Below are 25,000 nucleotides of genomic sequence, written 5' to 3' on the forward strand. Positions count from 1 at the left end.
TACAACTGCTGTTTGGTAAACATCACTGTCAACCCATCACATCGCTGCATGCACTTCCCTGTGTGTGGGAGCAATATGTGTGAAATTGTCCTCATGTTTGTGCATGTGTGTGTGTGTGTGTGTGTGTGTGTGTGCGCGTTTATAACGCATAACCAGCATGGATAGACAGGTCCATTGTAAAGACCACATTCAGGCTTTTGTTGGAACTGCCAAATGACACTCCACTGGTTCAACGGCTGAAATATTATTTGTGCAGATGGTAAATCTATGAGTGATGAAATGTATTTTTAAAATGTGACCCATTTCCATGAGAGCTTTTGTTCTGCTGGTTTGACTGCACCTCCTGTGTTGTCTAGTTCACACCTTCCTCACATAGTGTTTCAGCTCAGAGAGCAGGCGATGCGTTTTTCATAACGCGAATGGTAGACCTCTTAATAAAAAAAGAAGAAGAACACAAGCCTCTCTGACAATAACTGTCTCTGACTTTTGCCGGGGCCTGTGTTACCATGGTGATGCTATCCCCTCTCTCTCGCTGTCACGGCTATGCTGCTGAAACAGGAGTCATTTACATGTTTCGCATGTTTTAAGCTCACAGGAACACGGAGCTGTGAGGACGCAGCCAAACGGAGAGTGGTACGAGGAGGAGGTGGGTAGCCAGTCCTGTCTGGGCGGCTCAGACAACATTCCGATTCTTACTCTTCACACACTGAACTCCATCTTCTCCCACCACCAAAGCCGCATCCCCTCGCTGACGGGAGAGAAATGGCGGGTGGCCGGCTTCCAAAACCTGTCCTCTCCAGAATCCTGACTGGGGGTAAAATCGAGCAGACAGAGGAGTTTGGTGCCAGTGTGAGAAATCGGTAGTGTCTGCGGATCCTAAGTTAGCTGAGGGTTGTTTTGCTGGTTTATCTCCCGCTGAGAGACATACATGGCGCTGGTGCCGGCCTCCCGCCAAGTAGCAAAAGACATGTCTTCCACCGACAGGTCCGCAAACACAGCACCGAGCTGATGAACATCGAGCCGCACAGGAGAGGGTCGTCTGGTGAAAGAACATTTCACGGCAAAGCTTTGACAGGCAGACAGGCCAGTCAGATGCTGACATTTACAAGTGAAGAAGCTTTGAGTAAAACCTTATTGGCACCCCTGCAGCCCCCCCTCCCGCACACTCCTGCTGACAGTCGCACAGACCCCCTCCTGTGCCTGTTGTCTCACTGCAGCAGGTACAGGGGAGCGCTCAGTCTCCTCCTCTCCCTTTTCCATTTTCTGACTTATTTTGTTTCGAGTGCCAATCACCCTGGTCATATTGGCAGGCGGGTGTTAGCCTAAGACCAGAGAGGGTCCTTGCCCAGACCTCAGTACACTGACCGCACACTGACCGCACACTGACCACACACTGACCGCACACTACACACTGACCACACACTGACTGCATACTGCACACTGACCGCATACCGCACACTGACCACACACCACACACTGACCACACACTGACTGCATACTGCACACTGACCGCACACTGCACACTGACCGCACACTGACCACACACTGACAGCATACTGTACACTGACCGCACACTACACACTGACCACACACTGACTGCATACTGCACACTGACCGCACACTGCACACTGACCACACACCACACACTGACCACACACTGACTGCATACTGCACACTGACCGCACACTGCACACTGACCACACACTGACCGCATACTGTACACTGACCGCACACTACACACTGACCACACACTGACTGCATACTGCACACTGACCGCACACTACACACTGACCGCACACTGCACACTGACTGCACACTGACTGCATACTGCACACTGACCACACACTGACTGCATACCGCACACTGACCGCACACTACACACTGACCACACACTGACTGCATACTGCACACTGACCGCACACTACACACTGACCACACACTGACTGCATACTGCACACTGACCACACACTGACTGCATACTGTACACTGACCGCACACTACACACTGACCACACACTGACTGCATACTGACCGCACACCACACACTGACCACACACTGACTGCATACCGCACACTGACCGCACACCACACACTGACCACACACTGACTGCATACCGCACACTGACCGCACACTGACTGCATACCGCACACTGACCGCACACTGCACACTGACCGCACACTGCACACTGACCGCACACTGACTGCATACTGCACACTGACCGCACACTGACTGCACACCGCACACTGACTGCATACTGCACACTGACCGCACACTGACTGCATACTGCACACTGACCGCACTGCATACTGCACACTGACCGCACACTGACTGCATACTGCACACTGACCGCACACTACACACTGACCGCATACTGCACACTGACCGCACACCACACACATACCACACACTGACTGCATACCGCACACTGACTGCATACCGCACACTGACCACATACAGCACACTAATCGCACACTACACACTGACTGCATACTGCACACTGACCGCATACCGCACACTGACCGCACACCACACACTGACCACACACTGACCGCACACTACACACTGACTGCACACTCCCCGTACATTGCACACTGCACACTGACCACACACTAACCCCACACTGCACACTGACACACATTGCACACCGCACACCGCACAGCATCAAATACACAACAGCTGTCTTTGGACTCCACCATAGGGCCCTAGCAAACCAATCCCACCTCACGTAGAGGAGTACCACTCCAGTAACACTCCAGCAACACTCCATCAACACTCCAGCAACACTCACAGAGTAGCTAGGGCCCTTTTCTTATGTAGGAGACATTAATATGCCTTTGCTTTTCAGACACCAGTCACATGTCACCCCTCTCGCACTCTGTCCAGCACTCATTACACGATTTACCCGATCGTTCTGGACGGTGAGGAAGGTGACAGAGCAAATACAAACCAGTCCCAGAATGCATTGGGATTGGCGGGAGGGGGGTGGGGGGGTGGGGGGGTGTTGTTTCCAGTGGGGAGCTGCAGTTTGCCCTTGTGTGTCATACTACGTGTGCAGTCCCATCAGAGATAATTGGAAGTGTGGAGTGAATGCAGAGAGGAGGGCTGAGGGAGAGAGAGAGCAAAACGGAGGGAAAAAACGGAGGGAAAAAAAAGCCTCGTCTGCCATAAAAATGGTTTTCAAAGCTCTGAGCCCCCCACCCTTAACCCCCGTCCTCTGAAGACTTGTCAATGCCCAAATTTAACTTAATTATTCAGTGTGCGTCTGTAATAACATTCAGACTGAAACCTCCAGCAGTCCGGGAGGCCTCCTCCAGCAGGATGGCGTTATACATACAGCTGCACTGGGGATTCAGGCCACACCTCTCATTTTATTTTGACTTGACAGCGACTCTAACGGGCCTCTGAGAACAAACAAATGACTCCCTACCATCAAATGTGCAAACAGCTCAATGTCACCCACTTGCCTTTGACTTCAAGCAGAGAGCAAATAGTGGCAAACATTATTTAAAAAAGCCACTCTGGACAGACAGCGAATATGCTCAAATGGGAGATGTCTCCTCATGACAGAGTTTACAGACAAGAAACTCAGCGCCAGGAACAAGAATCTCATTTGCCATGCTGTACAACACTGCCCTCTTTTGGCCACCTGCTGTAATAATATGCTCTGAGAGAGAGAGAGAGAGAGCGAGACAGACAGACAGACAGACAGACAGAAGGCCAGATGGATAGACAGACCAGGTGAGAGAGAGAGAGAGAGACAGAGACACAGAGACCAGGTGTGATTATTGTTACATGTTATTGTTCTGTAGAGTCAGTGTTATACTCTGGACTGATTCCATAGCCACAACATGATTAAATGTCTGTTCCTGTTTCACTCAAAGGACGGGGAGGGGCATAGACAAACCCAACTCAGCCAATAAAACAGGAGAATAATCAGCTCAAGATGTTGATCTCTATAATGTATGGATAAACATGTCTGTCCTCCTCAACATAATGTAAGTGTAAAAGTCACCACTGGGTGGCGAACTTGGCATGGTCACTGCGTTCCTTATCAGTGAGAGTGGATCTTGATGGTACAGGACAATATTTATACACGAGCCAGCCGTGGGCTACAGCGGAGCAGAGTCAACTTGGGCAGGTTTATCAGTGAATTCTGCTGTAAACTTGGGCAGGTTTATCAGTGAATTCTGTTGTAAACTTGAGCAGGTTTATCAGTGAATTCTGTTGTAAACTTGGGCAGGTTTATCAGTGAATTCTGTTGTAAACTTGAGCAGGTTTATCAGTGAATTCTGTTTGGCGTGTGTGTGTTCTGACGGTGTCTCTTCACACAGGCGTTTTACCTCTGCAGTGTTTAATGGGTGGGCTGAAGGGAGACACTAGAATAAAGGATGATTTCTATCAGCATGTGTGATATGACACTAGGCTTCAGCGGGGCTTTTTCATTATTATTGCTCTTTCACTGTAAATGTAAATCACTGAGAGTTTGGGTAAATAATGTTCTGTGACACAGGGATGCCAAAGGTTGATTGGGAGGTGAGCTGACACAATCAAAGGCTGCAATTACTGAACATTTGACTTAATTACACGAATTACATACAATGGCTTTACACAAAAAGAAGGCATTTATTAATATTGATAAGGCTACATCCGTCTTGTGAAAGAGGATATGAGTGAATTTCCCTGTTTTGTTCTGAAAGGAACTCGTCCTGTAGATAGAACATGAGCCATGGGAAGCCAGCTCTGCTTACACCTTTATCTTTCCTTAGAAGAGAGCAATCGATTCTTTATACAGATGGTAAAGATCAAATGACACTTCATCAGTCAGGCCGGAGAGCTGCTTACTTCTCCTGTGTGCATTTCAGAGAGACAGAAACGGCGTTAGGGCTGAGGATGTCTGTCCGTCTACGCTGTCACCTGCAGCCTCCTATCAGGGCAAAGATTATTGGGATCTGAATGTCTGAATGTCCGCATCTGTCTGAATGACTGTGAACGACACACTGTATACGCTGCCACAAATGTACCATTGATTTTCTTTTTATGAGGAGTTAAAGGGAACCAGGGACAGGCACTCTGTTTAATGAGACCAAAACCCAGCAGCAGAGACCTGTCAGCCTCCACCTTCAGAAAAACCACACGCGCACACACACACACACGCACACACACATATATGTATGCACGCACGCACACACACACACACACACATGGACGCACGCACACACACACACTCACACACACACATGGACGCACGCACACACACACTCACACACACACAGCCGTTGGTTCGAGATCTGGGATGATCCACAGTATAAGAGCTTTCTTTAATCTGTATAAACTATTTTAATCATTATGTTGGCGGCTTCACAACAAACACATAAATTACCTTGAGCCAACCTATCACCCCGACCACACTTAACCTAAGAGCCGGGGTTTACATACATCACTGCAGCCGGAAAACATCCGCCATCAAACACTAATGTTACCCAGCGGAAATTGACAATTGATTTTACCCTCAAACTTAGAATTGATCCACTTTGTTTGAAGCATGTCCATTTTGCCTTTTAATTAGACTGATTATTTTCCTTATGTTTATAAACAGCCATTCTGTTTTCAGCATGTCACTTGCAAACACTCATTACATTTATTAAACACTTATTATATTTTTAAATATTTATTACACACATCGCACATATTAAATACTTATTATATTAATTACATTATCTTGTTAATCTTTATTATTAATTATTTACTCCCAGAGAACACATTGACAAGCCTTGAGTAAATGACACATAACTGAAATATATTATACATTGTGCTGAATTATGTATGTATAGTATATATACTGTATATATGTGTAGCAGATTCCCCATAGTCTATATCACAATCATGGAAAGCTCCTATAGGATATAATATAGTAAATAATAATATTTTGACATAATATGACAGCTGGGTGAGGTAACATCAGGCTGGGTGAAGAGGGCTGGTCTGTTGCGTGTTTGTGCAGTTACGCAGTCACGTATGAATGAGGCTGTGACGGAACATGTCTAGAACAGTCTAGAACATATTCATGCAAACAGAACGACCATGTTTATCATACAGAAGAATAGAAGTTTTGAGAGCAGTCAAATGAAACCCTCTGGCAGAACAAATCCTTTATAAACGGTTGGCAGACAGGTGTGGTTTAAGACTCATCACACAGGCTTTGCCTACGACAGACTGAATTTTACCTCATTTTTCCTCTCTCAGAAGGTTTCTGTTCCACTTGGCAAATTACTGACTTCATTTCCTAGATTGGCTTCCATCATTAAAGACATTTACAAGCCTAACTGATGGAGGATATCGATTTGATATTGATTTTCTAATCAGGCCCGGTGTTGAAATGTAATCACACAAGCCAGAAAAATATATTAGCATGCCATGCTATAAAGTTCTATTGATTCTGAATTATAACTGTGTTACATATCCCAAAATTTCATAAAACATGCAGAAAATTGATCTTTGGCTGAGCAATAAAAATTGTTGACAGGTTGTTGAATGACTGCTCTAAGCAGGGAGTGAAGTCTTGGAGTTCAGAGGTCAGAGGTCAACAGAATCAAACTTAGGAACAAACTGCTCTGCCTCCTTTTGGAGCTTTTACTCAGTCGGAGAAATCAGAATGACATTTAACCCATGGGTAATGGGGAAATACCACAGGAACCCTTTCCTAAGATTCAAGGTGAACAAAACAGGACTGAGATAACTGTTAGTGATTCAATAAGGCAATGAACCTCTGGTACTTCTCTGTGACTGACGTGTAGTCCACCATGCCAGAGACCAATGTCTTTGATCTTGGCCTTTTTCTGTGCACACAGGGGTGGCTATTTGATGTGGGGTCTAGGAAAGCCCCGTTCTGTACGTGCAACCAACCAACAGATGGCGCTGTAAGCTACACTAGACCACGCTACCCTATGAATCTCGCCCAGAGAAATCGCCTCTTGTACTAAGCAGTCTTTAAGTAAAGAACCCGTCACAAGTCTTTTCATCAGTGGAGTAAAGCAAGTGTGGACATGGGTATGAAAACTGATTCTCTTCATTACTGGGTGTCAGTTATTAAAATTCAATATTCAATGAGAAAAACACTCATTAGATTTGTGGCAGGAATGCACTCCCACCGGCCGCATCAGCAGGGGGCCTTCTACAGCGATTACACAAGTAATTCACAGGTCAAGATTTTAAATCTCACAGTAAGATAATGAGCAGGGGACAACCAGTCATGTGTGGTAAATACTCCAGACACTGCTCCTTCAATTAAAGTACAGAACCCAGCAGAACACGGCCCAAATGCCAAGTCCAACAGCTCACCACGAAGCCTACAAACAAAACCGAAAACAAGAAAACAGACAACGATCACAAAAGAGACAAAGCAACGAGGAAGACAAAGCAAAGAAAAAGCGAAACAGCAGCTGACAGCAGGGAGGAAAAAGGGAATTAATCCGACCGCAGGAAATACAATATTCCTCAGGCAAAACTCTGCATTACTGATGCACTTATCAATTTCATTCTGCCTCAGGGAGAATACACTCTCATGCAACTACCACTACTGCCAGGGTATCAGTATAGAAGGTTACCTCCTGAAGCAGCGAGGATCAGTCCTAAATCCAGTTCCCTGGTGTGGCCTGCAGATAACCATACACAGGACAGTGTGTGTGCATGTAACGCAGTCCCAATGTCATTTTATAAACTAAAACCATGGTGCATATCTGTGACTGTGTCACAAATCTTGTTGGTTATCTTCCCTTTAATCCAAATCTGTTTACACAACAATAAGATAAACTAGGTTATCAACAATGCGTAAGAGCTAAAATATAGGCCCATAGATAAAACATGCTTCAATACTTGACATTGGGAATGCATCAAAGCACCTCGTAGCAGCATCACCCACAAACCAACCGACACCTCCTTGAGAGACCTATTAATATAACAGCGTGTTATTATAGTCCATAAGGAACATTTGGATCGCGAGGCATGAGCTGTCTAGATACACATGCCACGTGCAAACCGACAACAAGCACAACGTTTCCAAAGACCAAAGAGATAGGCGTAACCTACTGACACACTGCCCAACGAGCCAGTCCTGAGCCAGAGACCATTAAAAGGACATGCCTGTCGAGCGTATGTGTGACAGTCTGACACTGTTACGTTAGACACGAACAGCATGAAATGGAATGAAATGATTCTGGCACTCCAAATGGTCTGTTTTATCCCATCGATTGTTTTGCAGCATTATAGCAACCAGGTGACGCTATTGCACTTGTTTCTATAGAGTAACAGGTTTAGGAGTCATACTGCAAATAGGGAAACGCTTGTTTGAAAATTATATTTACCGGAAACTGGGTTAGCAGAAGGACGCTGCGTACGAAATCACGCACCACGTGCCTAGTCCTCAAATTCGACTGCGGAACGTGATACGCATATGTTTATCTACTGTGTATTTAAAGTGTGTTTGAAAATAGTATGCACAATTTTGAGGACTCATCACAGCCTCATGGGATCACACTATTATCTCTTTGCTTTTTCTTTACCTGTTTGTGGTAAACGTGTCTGAATAATCTTGTGAATGTTTACCGACTCATTAACAACTACTTGCTTCGTCTCTTAGAAATGTCAGAGTCTACCGTTTCAATGTTTTTTTAACACGAAAAATTTGATATTTCATAAGTTTACTAGTGTTTGTCAGATAACTTATAAAAACGTGCTAGTCTTTATTAAACCAATCTGCTGCCGTCAGTTTAGCCCTACTGAGAGCAGAGTGAAGTGCGGTTGTGATGCCGACCTTGGTGACGTGTACCGGACATTAACGCCACAAAACTGCAGTCGTATGACGGAATGCGGTTCCCTGTCATTTTACCAAATGAATAACAATGAGCAGAACAGACAGTACATTACACTTCAATTGTTGGTATCAACCCAGAGTTGCGAGATCACATTCAAATCACATTAAAAAGGCTTAATTAAACCAGTGTCTAAGTGGGGTTTTATTCTCTCAAATCTGGGTTACGCTACAAATAAACGTAATGTTCATTGACAAAGTTTACTATAACGGGCGTTTTGTCGAGCTGGGTTGGCTCAAACCACGCACACGATCTTTGGACTTTGAGTATTTAAAGAAACGCTGTTGCTCTCATGCGCCTTCCCAACGGTTTAATTACCTGCGGTCATTTAAGAGTAGCCACCCCCCGTCAGTTTCGCTTAGGTGACGTCAGTTGTTTTACGCAGAGAGTTTTTGTCGTTTGATTTGTAGATTGATCTATCCATACGACACTTCAACAACGGCATGTAGAAGCGAACGCTTCCAGTTGTGTCGATCTACTGGACAAAAGCACATCGGAGCATTTTTAAATTATTTTGCTGGGGTTTGTCTGGCAATTTTACGCTGAATTTGAGCTTTGAATTCAGTCCAGTTTTATGAGATGACCGAGGAGACTGTCCATATTCGTGCCTACAAAGGCTTTTCCCGACATGTGATTCTCTCTCTTAACGCACCTCTCCTGTGAGTGCATCGCCAGCTCCACTACAGGAGCAGACTGCGCACAGTGTTACTCTAGCAGGCGTCTCACAGGACAATGAACTTTCTCTAAAAGCAAGAGCAAAGGTGCACACCTTAAGTGACACTAAAGAAACTTTACTGAGGATTGCATCTTTATGAGAAAATTAGTAATACTCGGAGTTTTGTAAGATAAACGACATCAAACGGAAAAGACAAAATAGTTAACATTTTTCTACCTTTACGTTTTGATGCCATATATTCCTGCGAGGGAATTTTTCTAAACTTAACTGGGGACGCGATTTTGTACTTGTTTGGCGTGGGGTGTGTCCAGAAGACAGCGGTTGTTGGGGAGTCCTCGTCATACGAGTGTGTGGATGTATAGACAATGCGTTACCGTTTGTTCGTGAATGATGCGCGGTCAGAGCGCGCAGGATTTATTGGGAAAACCGGAATTGTAACGGACTGTACTCTTTAAAGACACTCCACTGTCGCTACAAGCAGCTAAAACAGAAGATGATGATTCTCGCAACTTTTTGCATGATGTTGCCTGTCTTGGGTAAGTTTGAGCGCATAGGTTCGTCAGAATTATCGCTGCCATTTATATTACTGTTTGTAAACCTGTAAACCTGCTCTCAGAAATGTATATATTGAAATGTCCTCGAATTAATTAACGATAATATATCAGTCTTTACACACACACGCACACACACACACACATATATATATATATATACAAATGGGTGCAACTGATTTGAGTGCTGCGCGCATAATGATGGAATTTGTCCTCTCAAGGATCTGTTTCTGATAGAGCTGTTAGTGTTGTAGCCTGTAACTATATTCATTCTGATGACTTCTTTGATGGTTTAAATTTTTTTTAACGTATATTGGTCAGATTTGTGACATTTGATAGAGTCCTTGAAAAACAATCCGCAAAACCACATCTGACTTAGTGAAGCACACCGTAATAAATACAATTCCTGCCGAAAGATCTTAATGAAGACAAACAAAACCCCCGGCCTGTGATACTAGACTTTCTATTAGACAACACTTTTAGGGTCGCCTAGATGCCAATGCTGTCTGGTTTTCACTCATGGCATGTATCCAGTAGCAAATCCATTTGTTATTTGTGTTTCCATCATCTGCCTCGTTGGGGCTACTCAACTGCTGTAGTCTTGTCTATAAATATGTTTTCGAGCGTGTCGCACATAAATTTTGCTTGCCTGCGTAAAATCTTTCTTTTATTTATTCTTTCTGTCCCTGACCTTGAGTGTTATATTATATATATTATAATGCTGGTTCTTTCCCCCTCTACAGATCTCGTGTATTTCTCACAGGCGCACGAGGCAGTGTCCTCGCGGTCCGGTCGACTGGACTGCGTGAAGGCGCACGAGCAGTGCTTGGGGAAGTACAGCGACTGCAGCGCCAAGTACCGAACCATGAGACAATGTGTCGCCGGGAAAACAAGTAATTTCAGCATGCTGGCGGAGCCAGAGGCGCAAGATGAATGCCGAAGTGCCATAGAGGCGATGAAACAGAGTCCTCTTTATAACTGTAAATGTAGGAGAGGGATGAAGAAAGAGAAGAACTGTCTGCGCATCTTCTGGAGTATCTACCAGAGTTTACAGGGTAGGCACTTCTGTGTGTAATATCGTTTCCTAAAGGAAACCAGTGAAGCACGGCGTTCATCAGCTGTGTTTCTGAGACGCCGTCACCGTCGGGAATCAGTATAATTATGTCACCACCGGGAATCGGTGTAATTATGTGCATCATAGCCCACATACTGTCTGGCTCGTTTTGGCCAGAGTTTTTTTTTTTTTTTATCTTGGCTCTTTTCCTGGCATTGGCCTCTGACTGCATGTAGTAATTAATAAAGTTTGCCAAACAGCTCAGCAGATCTGGACTTAGAGAGGTCCTTTCTTTATTAATCGACCTAAGAAGACAAAGAGAACAAGATACTGCCTGCCTTGTTGTGAAGTCAATGGTATTTTGTGTGTGTGTGTATGTGTGTGTGTGTGTGTGTGTGTGTGTGTGTGTTTGGGGGGGGTCATAATCAAATATACTGTAACTTGAATATGAGACTGTGTGTGAGTGAGGGGAGAGACTGTGTGTTAGTGAGGGGAGAGACTGTGTGTGAGTGAGGGGAGAGACTGTGTGTTAGTGAGGAGAGAGACTGTGTGAGTGAGGAGAGAGACTGTGTTAGTGAGGGGAGAGACTGTGTGTTAGTGAGGGGAGAGACTGTGTGTGAGTGAGGGGAGAGACTGTGGTAGTGAGGGGAGAGACTGTGTTAGTGAGGGGAGAGACTGTGTGTTAGTGAGGGGAGAGACTGTGTGTTAGTGAGAGGAGAGACTGTGTTAGTGAGGAGAGAGACTGTGTGTGAGTGAGGGGAGAGACTGTGTGTTAGTGAGGGGAGAGACTGTGTGTTAGTGAGGGGAGAGACTGTGTGTGAGTGAGGGGAGAGACTGTGTGTTAGTGAGGGGAGAGACTGTGTGTGAGTGAGGGGAGAGACTGTGTGTGAGTGAGGGGAGAGACTGTGTTAGTGAGGAGAGAGACTGTGTTAGTGAGGGGAGAGACTGTGTGTGAGTGAGGGGAGAGACTGTGTGTTAGTGAGGGGAGAGACTGTGTTAGTGAGGGGAGAGACTGTGTGTTAGTGAGGGGAGAGACTGTGGTAGTGAGGGGAGAGACTGTGTGTTAATGAGGGGAGAGACTGTGTGTTAGTGAGGGGAGAGACTGTGTGTTAATGAGGGGAGAGACTGTGTGTGAGTGAGGGGAGAGACTGTGTGTTAGTGAGGGGAGAGACTGTGTGTTAGTAAGGGAAGAGACTGTGTGTTAGTGAGGGGAGAGACTGTGTGTTAGTGAGGAGAGAGACTGTGTTAATGAGGGGAGAGACTGTGTGTTAGTGAGGGGAGAGACTGTGTTAGTGAGGGGAGAGACTGTGTGTTAGTGAGGGGAGAGACTGTATTAGTGAGGGGAGAGACTGTGTGTTAGTGAGAGGAGAGACTGTGTTAGTGAGGAGAGAGACTGTGTTAGTGAGGGGAGAGACTGTGTTAGTAAGGGAAGAGACTGTGTGTTAGTGAGGGGAGAGACTGTGTGTTAGTGCTTTCAAAACCCAGAGATTCACAGTGCAAGAGAAAAACAGACATGAACAAACTTCTTTGATCAGTATGTGCAGTTATGAACAAGGTAAATAATCGTATTTATTGACAGTGTTGTCATATCAAGTGCAATCATTTTTCTTCTTGTTTATTTTTCAGGCAATGATTTACTGGAAGATTCTCCATATGAGCCAGTGAACAGCCGTCTTTCAGACATATTCCGACTGGCGCCCATTTTGTCTGGTAAGTCCTGTAGGGTTCTGGTTCTGCTGGTTTCATGAGCGAGGGAATGAAAGGTTCCATAGCCTTTGGGGACTTACAGACATTAGCCATGGTACATTAAAGAGCTCAGGAAGTCTCAGCTCAAGTGATTATGTTTCTCAAGGGTCTGTTTCTCATGTATCCCAGCATCCTCCTCTCCTTCACCCAGCATCCCCCTCTCCCTTACCCAGCATCCTCCTCTCCCTTACCCAGCATCCTCCTCTCCTTTACCCAGCATCCCCCTCTGCTTTACCCAGCATTCCCCTCTCCTTCACCCAGCATTCCCCTCTCCCTTACCCAGCATCCTCCTCTCCCTTACCCAGCATCCCTCTCTCCCTTACCCAGCATCCCCCTCTCCTTCACCCAGCATCCTCCTCTCCCTTACCCAGCGTCCCTTACCCCTCTCCTTTACCGCCGCTGCTCTGCTGTGTTTCACACAGCCTGTGGCCAGGGACTGGTGCTTATTCCTCTTCAGTAGATTTTTGACCATAGAACTACAACCTTGGATCCTGTGATGGTACCAAATTTGGAAGAACTGATGGAAAAGTATAGATGGACTGAAATTGAAATGAAATTCTCTTTATTGTCATCTCAGCCATATAGAATATAGACACACAGCACACACAGTGCCATTTCAACCACATACACACACGGCACACACAGTGCCATCTCAACCACATACACACACGGCACACACAGTGCCATCTCAACCACATACACACACGGCACACACAGTGCCATCTCAACCATATACACACACGGCACACACAGTGCCATCTCAACCACATACACACACGGCACACACAGTGCCATCTCAACCATATACACACACGGCACACACAGTGCCATCTCAACTATCAAGCTAAAGACTGCTTTGAGAAAATTCTCTGAGTACTCACTGGAGTGCTTACTGAAGAATACCCCTACTGCCTCTTTGGGTCTGATACCCAGACTGGTGGGACTGAACAGGGTCAGGGCCCCCCCTGTTTCTTGCTGGGTTTGACCTGTGGTGGGGGTGTTTGGGAAGAGCTGAAGGTCTGGTAGAAGAGCTTGGAGACTGGATCCATAATGAAGTTTCTACATATATTGGTCGTTCCTTGTGCTGCCCTTTAATCAATAAATAAGTGAAAGGTGACCAGCTCAGGCTGCAGTTGCCTTATTCTCCAGGCCTGTCATCAATATGGCCTCCTGATCTCACCGTCAGACCAAACCTAGAGTCATCTGTTGATCCCTGTTCGTATAGCAGGACAGGGAGACCATATCTAACAGGGCCTTAGTCCTGATTTTTGGCCTCTGTAACATTAAAACCTTTCTGATGCCTGGCTGTGCCAATGGACTGCAGGTGCTATATATCACTGATACTTTAGAGAGAGAGAGCGAGAGAGAGAGAGAGAGAGAGAGAAAGAGAGAGAGAAAGAGAGAGAATGCACTTAGCCGAATTATCTCCATATTTGGAAGCAGAACAGAAAGCCATATTAATCTAGAGTGGAACCAAATCATTAGCTGTTATGCATTTACACTCCCCCATCCTGAGTCCAGTGCAATTTACCTAAAAAAGACTGTACTGGGAAAGTGCATTGGGCATATCCCAGCATCCTTCAGTAATCATTCACAGCTGGGTTTGTGAACGTGGTTTTTTATGGCTCTGGACAGCACTCCCTCAATAAAAGACTGATTCCATTCAGATCCACAAAGAATCATTCACTCTCATCTCTGCACTGCCAAAGCACCGGGCTGTGTGTGTGAGTCTGCTTACTGCTCTACTGTGGGACTGATGAACAGAGACTTAACACCACACAGCTGCAACTAGACATATTCCACCTCAGACTCACAGGCTCACTGGACCTGTGGAAGCATCAAAATAGAAAGACAAATGATAGCAGAGAGAGTGGTGTGGGAGTGGTGGTATGTGAGGCAGAACAGTGTCAGAAACTCCCTCTGTGACAGGGCAGACGAAAGGTTCACATTCTTTGTGGTCTTACAGCTGAAACACTGAGAGACGCACCACACACGGTGGAGATTGGAACCTGATTCTCATTCTCTTGTCCTTCCTGCCTGCTCCGTGGCCATGACGACTGGCCTTAGAAATCAGTGTAATTCTAAACAATTTATTTTGTGGCCATTTACATGAGATCTGAAGTTTTAATAACAAATATTCTGTGTGCAATGCACAGTAGTTCATGCTACAGAATGGAATAGAAATATATGTTCTGTTTCATAATCCAGAATAACACAGAGCATATATTTCTAAGCACTAAGAACTCTAGACTATATTTTGCAACATTTCACAAAGTTATGAACAGAATTTTGCCCCACAGACCCTTCTACTGTGCACACTACTTTTTACCAAATGTCTTCCATTAGGGCTTTCCGATATGGCCAAAAATGTTATCACGATAAAAATGTTCAAATCAGTCGATATCGATAATAATCACGATAAATGTCAAATCATTATTTCTTTCAAGTTTAAAGGCTGATTTTTGCTCCTGAGTGAAAGTTGAAGAAACCAGATGGTTGACTGTGGTTTTAAACTATTGTTTATGGTTGGAACACGACAAACACTTGCTAAACAGTGGAACATTTCACAAATCTGAGGTAGAACATTCAAAACAATCATAATGATAAAATCTTTTTTCAACATTAAAATATGCATAAGTAAAATGAAGTAAAATCCTTTTTCAGTCCTTTTTCCTCAACAAAACAAATATTTTAATAGAGAAATTAAGTGTGAAGGGGAAGCATGTCTTTTGCAGTGCAATACGCAGTTGCATTTGAGACGTCTTTGTGTCTTTTCATTTCTGTATCGTAAGGCACGATGCTGATGTGATCGTTTGCTGCTGGGTAGTTGCACGGGGCACTGGCCTGGTGTTTGTTGAGGGTCCACGAAGAACACTCGTTTGGGACTGTAATTTCTTACTTTGTGTGTTCTAACGGATGATGTTATTTCAGATGAATAAACAGGTTTGTGGTGTTGCCTGTTTTTGATGTCATGAATCTTTGGCACAGTTTGCAGTGCATGCTGCTCTGTTTTTTGTCGGATTGTAAATGACCAAAATATCTCCAAACTACTGAAGTTGAGTGACCTTAATTGTCGACGATGTCTCCGTCCTTTGAGCTGGTCATGGGCACTGCTTTTTCGCTTATTTTGCTTACTCTGTTCCAACTCCAAGCCTGTCAGCCACTGTGTTTGTAAACAACACCATGTGCTGATCTGAATTTATACCACTCACGTGCAACCTAATGTATGCAATGTATACCTCTACTCCTGTGACATGATTGGCAGTTCAGGATTCATTTCTGTGCATGCTAGCTAAGCACAGAAATTAATTATATCAAACATTTATTGAACCTTTCTTATATTTCTCTCGCACTCACTCACTCACTCACTCATTATCAAAGCCGCTTATCCTAATTATCCCAGCGCTCATAGGGCAAAAGCTTCCTCCGGACCTCCCGGAGGAAACCCACGCAGACACAGGGAGGACATGCAAACTCCACACAGAAAGGACCCGGCCGACCAGCCGGGAATCGGACCCGGGACCGTCTTGGTGTGAGGCGACAGCGCAACCCACTGGACCTCCGTGCCGCCCCTGTTATATTTCTATCGAGGAAAATTACATTGGAGTAATTATTGTTATTGTTTTATTGCCCAGCCCTACCTGAAAGCATCCACAGATGCCTGCTCTGTGTATGGGTTTGATCCACAGACAAACCCCTGTTCTTCCCCCACAGTGACCACTGTAACAGGCTCTACTACAAAGGAATTATAACACAAACTAATCTCAGGTTCCACTTTCTCTCAGGGACAGACCAGAGATCAGAGTGAATGCTGGCTTTAAAAATGTGTTTCTCTCAGGGACAGACCAGAGATCAGAGTGAATGCTGGCTTTAAAAATGTGTTGACTGCTGAGTAAGACACTGAGATCAAAGTGACATTTCCACAAGAACATGCAGTCTAATGTCTGCTCACTCATTTATTAGTAAGCAGCTAAATCACCTTCATTCAACCTGGATAGACACATCCAACCTGGATACACACATTCAAATTCCCAGAGATTTCTTCAGATTTGTCTTAGGGAGGACTTTATCTTATAAAAACATATTTTGCAGACAGAGTAAGCATATGAATTTAACTACCACACAAAGTGAGTGCGTTTTTTAAGTTAAATAACTGATTGAAAAGTAGCTTAAAATTGAAAAAGAGCATCTCTTTGGCCTTTAGGCATTGTCTGAAAGTCTGAAGTGTATAATGTAGCACACGGGGCGGGGGGGCGGGGGGGGGGGGGCAGTCTTGTGTTGTTGGGCTCAGGGGCACTGCTGCGCCATTGTGACGTTTAAAGAATCTGAGACACTCTTGGCAGAGTCTCTTTTTGGCTTTTTGATGTGACTCCACACCCATCAGCTCAACATGTCTTTTGTCAGCAGAAAGCTTTTGTAACAGATCTGCCCTCCGTCTGTGGATCAGGCAAAAGAGTTACAGAAAAGGAGAAAAAAGAAATAAGAGTCAAGAAGAATCTCTGTCTTTGAAAGGACTGAGTTATAATGACCGATAGGCAGCCCCATTCAAGAGGTTTGATGGTTTCTGAGGAATTCTGACCCATTTACATTATGGCGCCACCTACTGGAATAGGTTAAAATGAAATTCTACTGGAATACTTTAAAATTAAATTCTTAAGTCTCAAATCTAATGAGTTTTATGTGTTGTAGTTTATGGTTTGTTGTGAGCTACACTGCTGAAATAAAAGCGTCTAGCTTTTCCATTTTTATTTATCTGTTCCTATTCAATCTTTCATCTCATTGGTCTGTTTCTGTTCAGGCTTTCATCTCATTGGTCTCATTGGCACTACCAGTGAGTGTATATATTGTTTTTTGACATGTATTCATTATGTGAGCTGAGTGGTCACATGCGACAGTGATGTTTGAAAAGTAAACGGTTTATTCCCAGAGCTGCACACAGCGCTTACACTGGAACTAATGAAGACTGGAGACTGGAACTAACATTCACCGCATGTTTTAGTCTGTCCTTAAATTTCACTCTGACTAAACCTGCGCTCAGCAGCTTGTCCTGAGCCTGCGTTAGGTCTGTGTTTGGTTTTAGGGTGTAGTAGTATGAGTGTGGTGTTAGGTGTGTATTTGGTTTTAGGGTGTAGTAGTATGAGTGTGGTGTTAGGTGTGTATTTGGTTTTAGGTGTAGTAGTATGAGTGTGGTGTTAGGTGTGTATTTGGTTTTAGGTGTAGTAGTATGAGTGTGGTGATAAGATTGTATTTGGTTCTAGGTGTAGTAGTATGAGTGTGGTGATAAGACTGTATTTGGTTTTAGGGTGTAGTAGTATGAGTGTGGTGATAAGACTGTATTTGGTTTTAGGTAGTAGTATGAGTGTGGTGGTAAGACTGTGTTTGGTTTTAGGTGTAGTAGTATGAGTGTGGTGATAAGACTGTGTTTGGTTTTAGGTGTAGTAGTATGAGTGTGGTGATAAGACTGTATTTGGTTTTAGGTGTAGTAGTATGAGTGTGGTGATAAGACTGTATTTGGTTTTAGGGTGTAGTAGTATGAGTGTGGTGATAAGACTGTATTTGGTTTTAGGTGTAGTAGTATGAGTGTGGTGATAAGACTGTATTTGGTTTTAGGTGTAGTAGTATGAGTGTGGTGTTAGGTGTGTATTTGGTTTTAGGGTGTAGTAGTATGAGTGTGGTGTTAGGTGTGTATTTGGTTTTAGGGTGTAGTAGTATGAGTGTGGTGTTAGGTGTGTATTTGGTTTTAGGGTGTAGTAGTATGAGTGTGGTGTTAGGTGTGTATTTGGTTTTAGGTGTAGTAGTATGAGTGTGCTGTTAGGTGTGTATTTGGTTTTAGGTGTAGTAGTATGAGTGTGGTGTTAGGTGTGTATTTGGTTTTAGGTGTAGTAGTATGAGTGTGGTGATAAGATTGTATTTGGTTCTAGGGTGTAGTAGTATGAGTGTGGTGTTAGGTGTGTATTTGGTTTTAGGGTGTAGTAGTATGAGTGTGGTGTTAGGTGTGTATTTGGTTTTAGGGTGTAGTAGTATGAGTGTGGTGTTAGGTGTGTATTTGGTTTTAGGGGCAGTAGTATGAGTGTGGTGATAAGACTGTGTTTGGTTTTAGGTGTAGTAGTATGAGTGTGGCGTTAGGTCTGTGTTTGGTTTTAGGGGAAGTAGTATGAGTGTGGTGATAAGACTGTGTTTGGTTTTAGGTGTAGTAGTATGAGTGTGGTGATAAGACTGTATTTGGTTTTAGGGTGTAGTAGTATGAATGTGGTGATAAGACTGTGTTTGGTTTTAGGTGTAGTAGTATGAGTGTGGTGATAAGACTGTATTTGGTTTTAGGGTGTAGTAGTATGAGTGTGGTGTTAGGTGTGTATTTGGTTTTAGGGGCAGTAGTATGAGTGTGGTGATAAGACTGTGTTTGGTTTTAGGTGTAGTAGTATGAGTGTGGCGTTAGGTCTGTGTTTGGTTTTAGGGGCAGTAGTATGAGTGTGGTGATAAGACTGTGTTTGGTTTTAGGGTGTAGTAGTATGAGTGTGGTGATAAGACTGTATTTGGTTTTAGGGTGTAGTAGTATGAGTGTGGTGATAAGACTGTATTTGGTTTTAGGTGTAGTAGTATGAGTGTGGTGTTAGGTGTGTATTTGGTTTTAGGGTGTAGTAGTATGAGTGTGGTGTTAGGTGTGTATTTGGTTTTAGGGTGTAGTAGTATGAGTGTGGTGTTAGGTGTGTATTTGGTTTTAGGTGTAGTAGTATGAGTGTGGTGTTAGGTGTGTATTTGGTTTTAGGTGTAGTAGTATGAGTGTGGTGATAAGACTGTGTTTGGTTTTAGGTGTAGTAGTATGAGTGTGGCGTTAGGTCTGTGTTTGGTTTTAGGGTGTAGTAGTATGAGTGTGGTGATAAGACTGTATTTGGTTTTAGGTGTAGTAGTATGAGTGTGGTGTTAGGTGTGTATTTGGTTTTAGGGTGTAGTAGTATGAGTGTGGTGTTAGGTGTGTATTTGGTTTTAGGTGTAGTAGTATGAGTGTGGTGTTAGGTGTGTATTTGGTTTTAGGTGTAGTAGTATGAGTGTGGTGTTAGGTGTGTATTTGGTTTTAGGGTGTAGTAGTATGAGTGTGGTGTTAGGTGTGTATTTGGTTTTAGGTGTAGTAGTATGAGTGTGGTGTTAGGTGTGTATTTGGTTTTAGGTGTAGTAGTATGAGTGTGGTGATAAGACTGTGTTTGGTTTTAGGTGTAGTAGTATGAGTGTGGCGTTAGGTCTGTGTTTGGTTTTAGGGGCAGTAGTATGAGTGTGGTGATAAGACTGTGTTTGGTTTTAGGTGTAGTAGTATGAGTGTGGTGTTAGGTGTGTATTTGGTTTTAGGGTGTAGTAGTATGAGTGTGGTGTTAGGTGTGTATTTGGTTTTAGGGGCAGTAGTATGAGTGTGGTGATAAGACTGTATTTGGTTTTAGGGTGTAGTAGTATGAGTGTGGTGTTAGGTGTGTATTTGGTTTTAGGTGTAGTAGTATGAGTGTGGTGATAAGACTGTGTTTGGTTTTAGGGTGTAGTAGTATGAGTGTGGTGATAAGACTGTGTTTGGTTTTAGGGGCAGTAGTATGAGTGTGGTGATAAGACTGTGTTTGGTTTTAGGGTGTAGTAGTATGAGTGTGGTGGTAAGACTGTGTTTGGTTTTAGGGTGTAGTAGTATGAGTGTGGTGTTAGGTGTGTATTTGGTTTTAGGTGTAGTAGTATGAGTGTGGTGATAAGACTGTTTTGGTTTTAGGGTGTAGTAGTATGAGTGTGGTGATAAGACTGTATTTGGTTTTAGGGTGTAGTAGTATGAATGTGGTGATAAGACTGTGTTTGGTTTTAGGGTGTAGTAGTATGAGTGTGGTGTTAGGTGTGTATTTGGTTTTAGGTGTAGTAGTATGAGTGTGGTGATAAGACTGTATTTGGTTTTAGGGTGTAGTAGTATGAGTGTGGTGATAAGACTGTATTTGGTTTTAGGGCGTAGTAGTATGAGTGTGGTGATAAGACTGTATTTGGTTTTAGGGGCAGTAGTATGAGTGTGGTGATAAGACTGTATTTGGTTTTAGGGGCAGTAGTATGAGTGTGGTGATAAGACTGTATTTGGTTTTAGGTGTAGTAGTATGAGTGTGGTGGTAAGACTGTGTTTGGTTTTAGGGTGTAGTAGTATGAGTGTGGTGTTAGGTGTGTATTTGGTTTTAGGTGTAGTAGTATGAGTGTGGTGATAAGACTGTATTTGGTTTTAGGGTGTAGTAGTATGAGTGTGGTGATAAGACTGTGTTTGGTTTTAGGTGTAGTAGTATGAGTGTGGTGATAAGACTGTATTTGGTTTTAGGGTGTAGTAGTATGAGTGTGGTGATAAGACTGTATTTGGTTTTAGGGTGTAGTAGTATGAATGTGGTGATAAGACTGTGTTTGGTTTTAGGGTGTAGTAGTATGAGTGTGGTGGTAAGACTGTGTTTGGTTTTAGGGTGTAGTAGTATGAGTGTGGTGTTAGGTGTGTATTTGGTTTTAGGGGCAGTAGTATGAGTGTGGTGATAAGACTGTATTTGGTTTTAGGTGTAGTAGTATGAGTGTGGTGATAAGACTGTATTTGGTTTTAGTGTGTAGTAGTATGAGTGTGGTGATAAGACTGTGTTTGGTTTTAGGTGTAGTAGTATGAGTGTGGTGTTAGGTGTGTATTTGGTTTTAGGGGCAGTAGTATGAGTGTGGTGATAAGACTGTATTTGGTTTTAGGTGTAGTAGTATGAGTGTGGTGATAAGACTGTGTTTGGTTTTAGGGTGTAGTAGTATGAGTGTGGTGATAAGACTGTGTTTGGTTTTAGGTGTAGTAGTACGAGTGTGGTGTTAGGTGTGTATTTGGTTTTAGGGGCAGTAGTATGAGTGTGGTGATAAGACTGTGTTTGGTTTTAGGGTGTAGTAGTATGAATGTGGTGATAAGACTGTGTTTGGTTTTAGGGTGTAGTAGTATGAGTGTTTGTTGTTTTACATGCATAGTGAGGACAGAGGGCATGAGAAAGTCACTGTGACACAGTAGCAGACACAGGTCAAAGTCACAGATTGGTGATGGGCTCTGGTGCTGTTTACCTGATCGCCCTGCTCCTGTTTCTCTCATACTAACAATGACTTTGCCACAACTAAGACCTTTGTCAAAACTTTCCTCCGACGTGTTTATGGTATCATTAATCCGAACCATGGACCGAGTGACAGTCAAAGCAGTAAGGTCTAGAATAAATTTTCTGGGAAGTGGCTGAATTAACAGTCATCTCATTCATAAATCAATGGAAGAGTCGGCCTCCAGAGAGCAAAAACTGATCACAATGTCACCAAAGGAACCAGGCTCTCACTCAGACCTCTACATGACACACACAGAGAGAGAGGGAGGGAGAGAGAGAGAGAGAGGGAGAGAGAAACAGACAGCGAGAGAGAGACAGAGAGAAAGAGACAGAGAGAAATAGAGAGAGAGGGAGAGAACGAGCAAATCCCTCTGTATGTACATGATATAACTGAGGTGTTGTTTTTTACCAACACTTTCATTCACAGAATTCCACTGTTCCATCCATTTCCATGTTCTAGCTGTTCTCCCATGTTCTAGCTGTTCTCCCATGTTCTAGCTGTCCTCTCATGTTCTAGCTGCTCTCCCATGTTCTAGCTGTTCTTCCGTGTTCTAGTTGTTCTTCCGTGTTCTAGCTGCTGCCCAATGTTCAGGTTGTTCCCGTGCTTCCCTGTGTCGACCGGCCCTGATGTGGGCTGTGCCAGGCTGTGCCAGACTGTGCCAGGCTGTGCCAGGCTGTGCCAGGGACTGTGTGTGGATGGTATTCGGCCACTGAGCCCACTGGGCTGCTCAGACTCAAATGATGAAAATCTCCCTCTGTGTTAATTGATCTCCCTGTGTCTCCAGTTTGGTCTACATGCCAGTCAATAAAGGCTTGAACACGTAAAAGGCTTTCATTTGAGGCTCTGAGCTGCAAAACTGCAGAGTAGAGCCAAAAGTCCCTGTGTGAACTGTAAATCAATGCATCACAAATGGATATCTCTCAACAAACCTTTACATTTGAAAGGAGTTGCATGTTAATGGATAGTCCATCATGACTTTTCTGCTTCTCAAAGAGCTGAAGAAGTCTCATTCCTGATCTGAGTTCATTTGTGTTGTAAATGGGTGATTATGGATACTTTGTTGGAAAAATGGAAGAAGGCCTCTGAATGCCGGGGCCAACAGAAGAGGGGCCTCTGTATACCAAAAAGGGAAAATGCAAGGTCATGAAGATATGAAGGCAATATGAAAAGGGAAATTCTAGGTCACAGTGACAGGAAAGCATAAGTAATGGCCAGGATGTAGTTGCATCAGTATCCGCCTTGCATGGACTAGCCCCGTCGCTTGAAAGATAACACCTGCATTAAGTGTAGAGTATCTGAGGTAATATGAGGACATGGTTGAATATTATTTTTTTATTTATCAGAAAAGGAAAACTTGAGAAATAGTGGGAAAATTCAGGGAAAGTTCTGGAAGCGATGGGGTTGGACCATGCAAAACGGACGATGTAAGGGGTGTTACCATACAACCATGTCATGTGCTTATTGGATGCGTAGGTTTAGCATATTGATAAGATGTTAGATATAAGTATGTGATTTTCTGTATTAGATTCAGCCACTCCCGGGGCCAGCTCCGTTTGTTGTATGCTTTAAATACATGCAATAAATGTATACTGCATCAGACTCATCGAGACTGTTCTTGGAACTTAGAATTTTACTGAAGATGTAACACTGGAGAAAGACTAAAGTGTGGTGTTAGCCTCAGAGTCTCTCCCACAACCTCCATGACGTCTCACAGGCAAGAAGCCCGTCGGCGCAGACCATAATATTCTGGGCTGTTGTTAAACAGAGTTTTTGCATTTTGCTAAGCAGCAGGGCTCCAACCTCCAGGTCTCGCTCTGAATGAACAAATGGTGCAATGGAAAAGAAAAGTAATGACATGCCTGTCCTCATTGGGCCTCATCCACTAATATCTTAAATTTGTTCTTGAGAAAAAGTCTGCCCGTCAGATTCATGACCTGTTCTTAAACTGCAGAATTGTTCATACCTTTGTTCTTATAATGATGAATCCTGTTGTCCTTGTAAATGGAAAGCATGTGCCAGTTGTTCCTAATTAGCACAAGTAAACAACCCCCCCCCCCCATAAAAGGGCATGAGACTGCAGGGCCGTGTGCACACACAGAGATCTGGGGAAGCCCATTTCTGCCACATTAAAAAAGAGAAAAAAGTGCACTTAATTTCCACTTCATTTCTTGGAATTCGGACTTCATTTCTTGGAATTCCGAATTTATTTCTCGCAATTCTAACTTTATTTCTTGGAATTCTGACTTTATTTCTTGGAATCCTGAGTTTTTTCTAACAACCAACAAGTACCTTGAGCCATCACCTCTGCTCCTGCTTTAATGGTTCAGTGTAACGCGTGTACAGTAGCAGACAGGAGTGAAGGCTACAGTGGCTTTAATGGTTCAGTGTAACACGCGTGTACAGTAGCAGACAGGAGTGAAGGCTACAGTGGCTTTAATGGTTCAGTGTAACACACGTGTGCAGTAGCAGACAGGAGTGAAGGCTACAGTGGCTTTAATGGTTCAGTGTAACACATGTGTGCAGTAGCAGACAGGAGTGAAGGCTACAGTGGCTTTAATGGTTCAGTGTAACACGCGTGTACAGTAGCAGACAGGAGTGAAGGCTACAGTGGCTGTGTCTGCTCTGTCCAGGTATTTTAATATTTATCCATATGTATAAAAATAAAACTGACTGATTCTCACACACCTGCTTGCCTGGTTTCAGATGGGATAACCCATAAGCAGTGTATGTAAAACTACTGCTCACTTATCACAGTCTCCATCAGCTATTATCTTCTCATATTGCTCTTTTTGTTCACTGTACAAAAAAGTATGAATAAATACGCACTACATTCTGGAGTGTCACATGAAGTGGTAGTGTAGTGTTTGTTTATTTTAAAAGATCATAATGATAAATGATCATAACTGTATAAAAATATTATAAATGATAAATATTAATGTCATTTAAATCCTACAATATTATACAACTGTAATATTGAAGAAAACACAACAAACACACACACACA

At 43.6% G+C, this 25,000-nt stretch overlaps 1 protein-coding gene across 1 annotated transcript in view; it reads left to right on the forward strand.

The window, feature by feature from the left end:
• Positions 1 to 10,039: 10,039 nt before the first annotated feature.
• Positions 10,040 to 25,000, forward strand: part of gfra1b (gdnf family receptor alpha 1b) — a 30,960-nt gene continuing 15,999 nt past the window's right edge. The window contains exons 1-3 of the mRNA XM_030775271.1: positions 10,040 to 10,079; positions 10,838 to 11,149; positions 12,775 to 12,858. Coding sequence (XP_030631131.1) covers positions 10,040 to 10,079; positions 10,838 to 11,149; positions 12,775 to 12,858 — 436 coding nt within the window. The remainder of the gene's footprint in view (positions 10,080 to 10,837; positions 11,150 to 12,774; positions 12,859 to 25,000) is intronic.

This window comes from Chanos chanos, chromosome 5, assembly GCF_902362185.1.
Source record: "Chanos chanos chromosome 5, fChaCha1.1, whole genome shotgun sequence".
In the NCBI taxonomy this organism is placed as follows: Eukaryota; Metazoa; Chordata; class Actinopteri; order Gonorynchiformes; family Chanidae; genus Chanos; species Chanos chanos.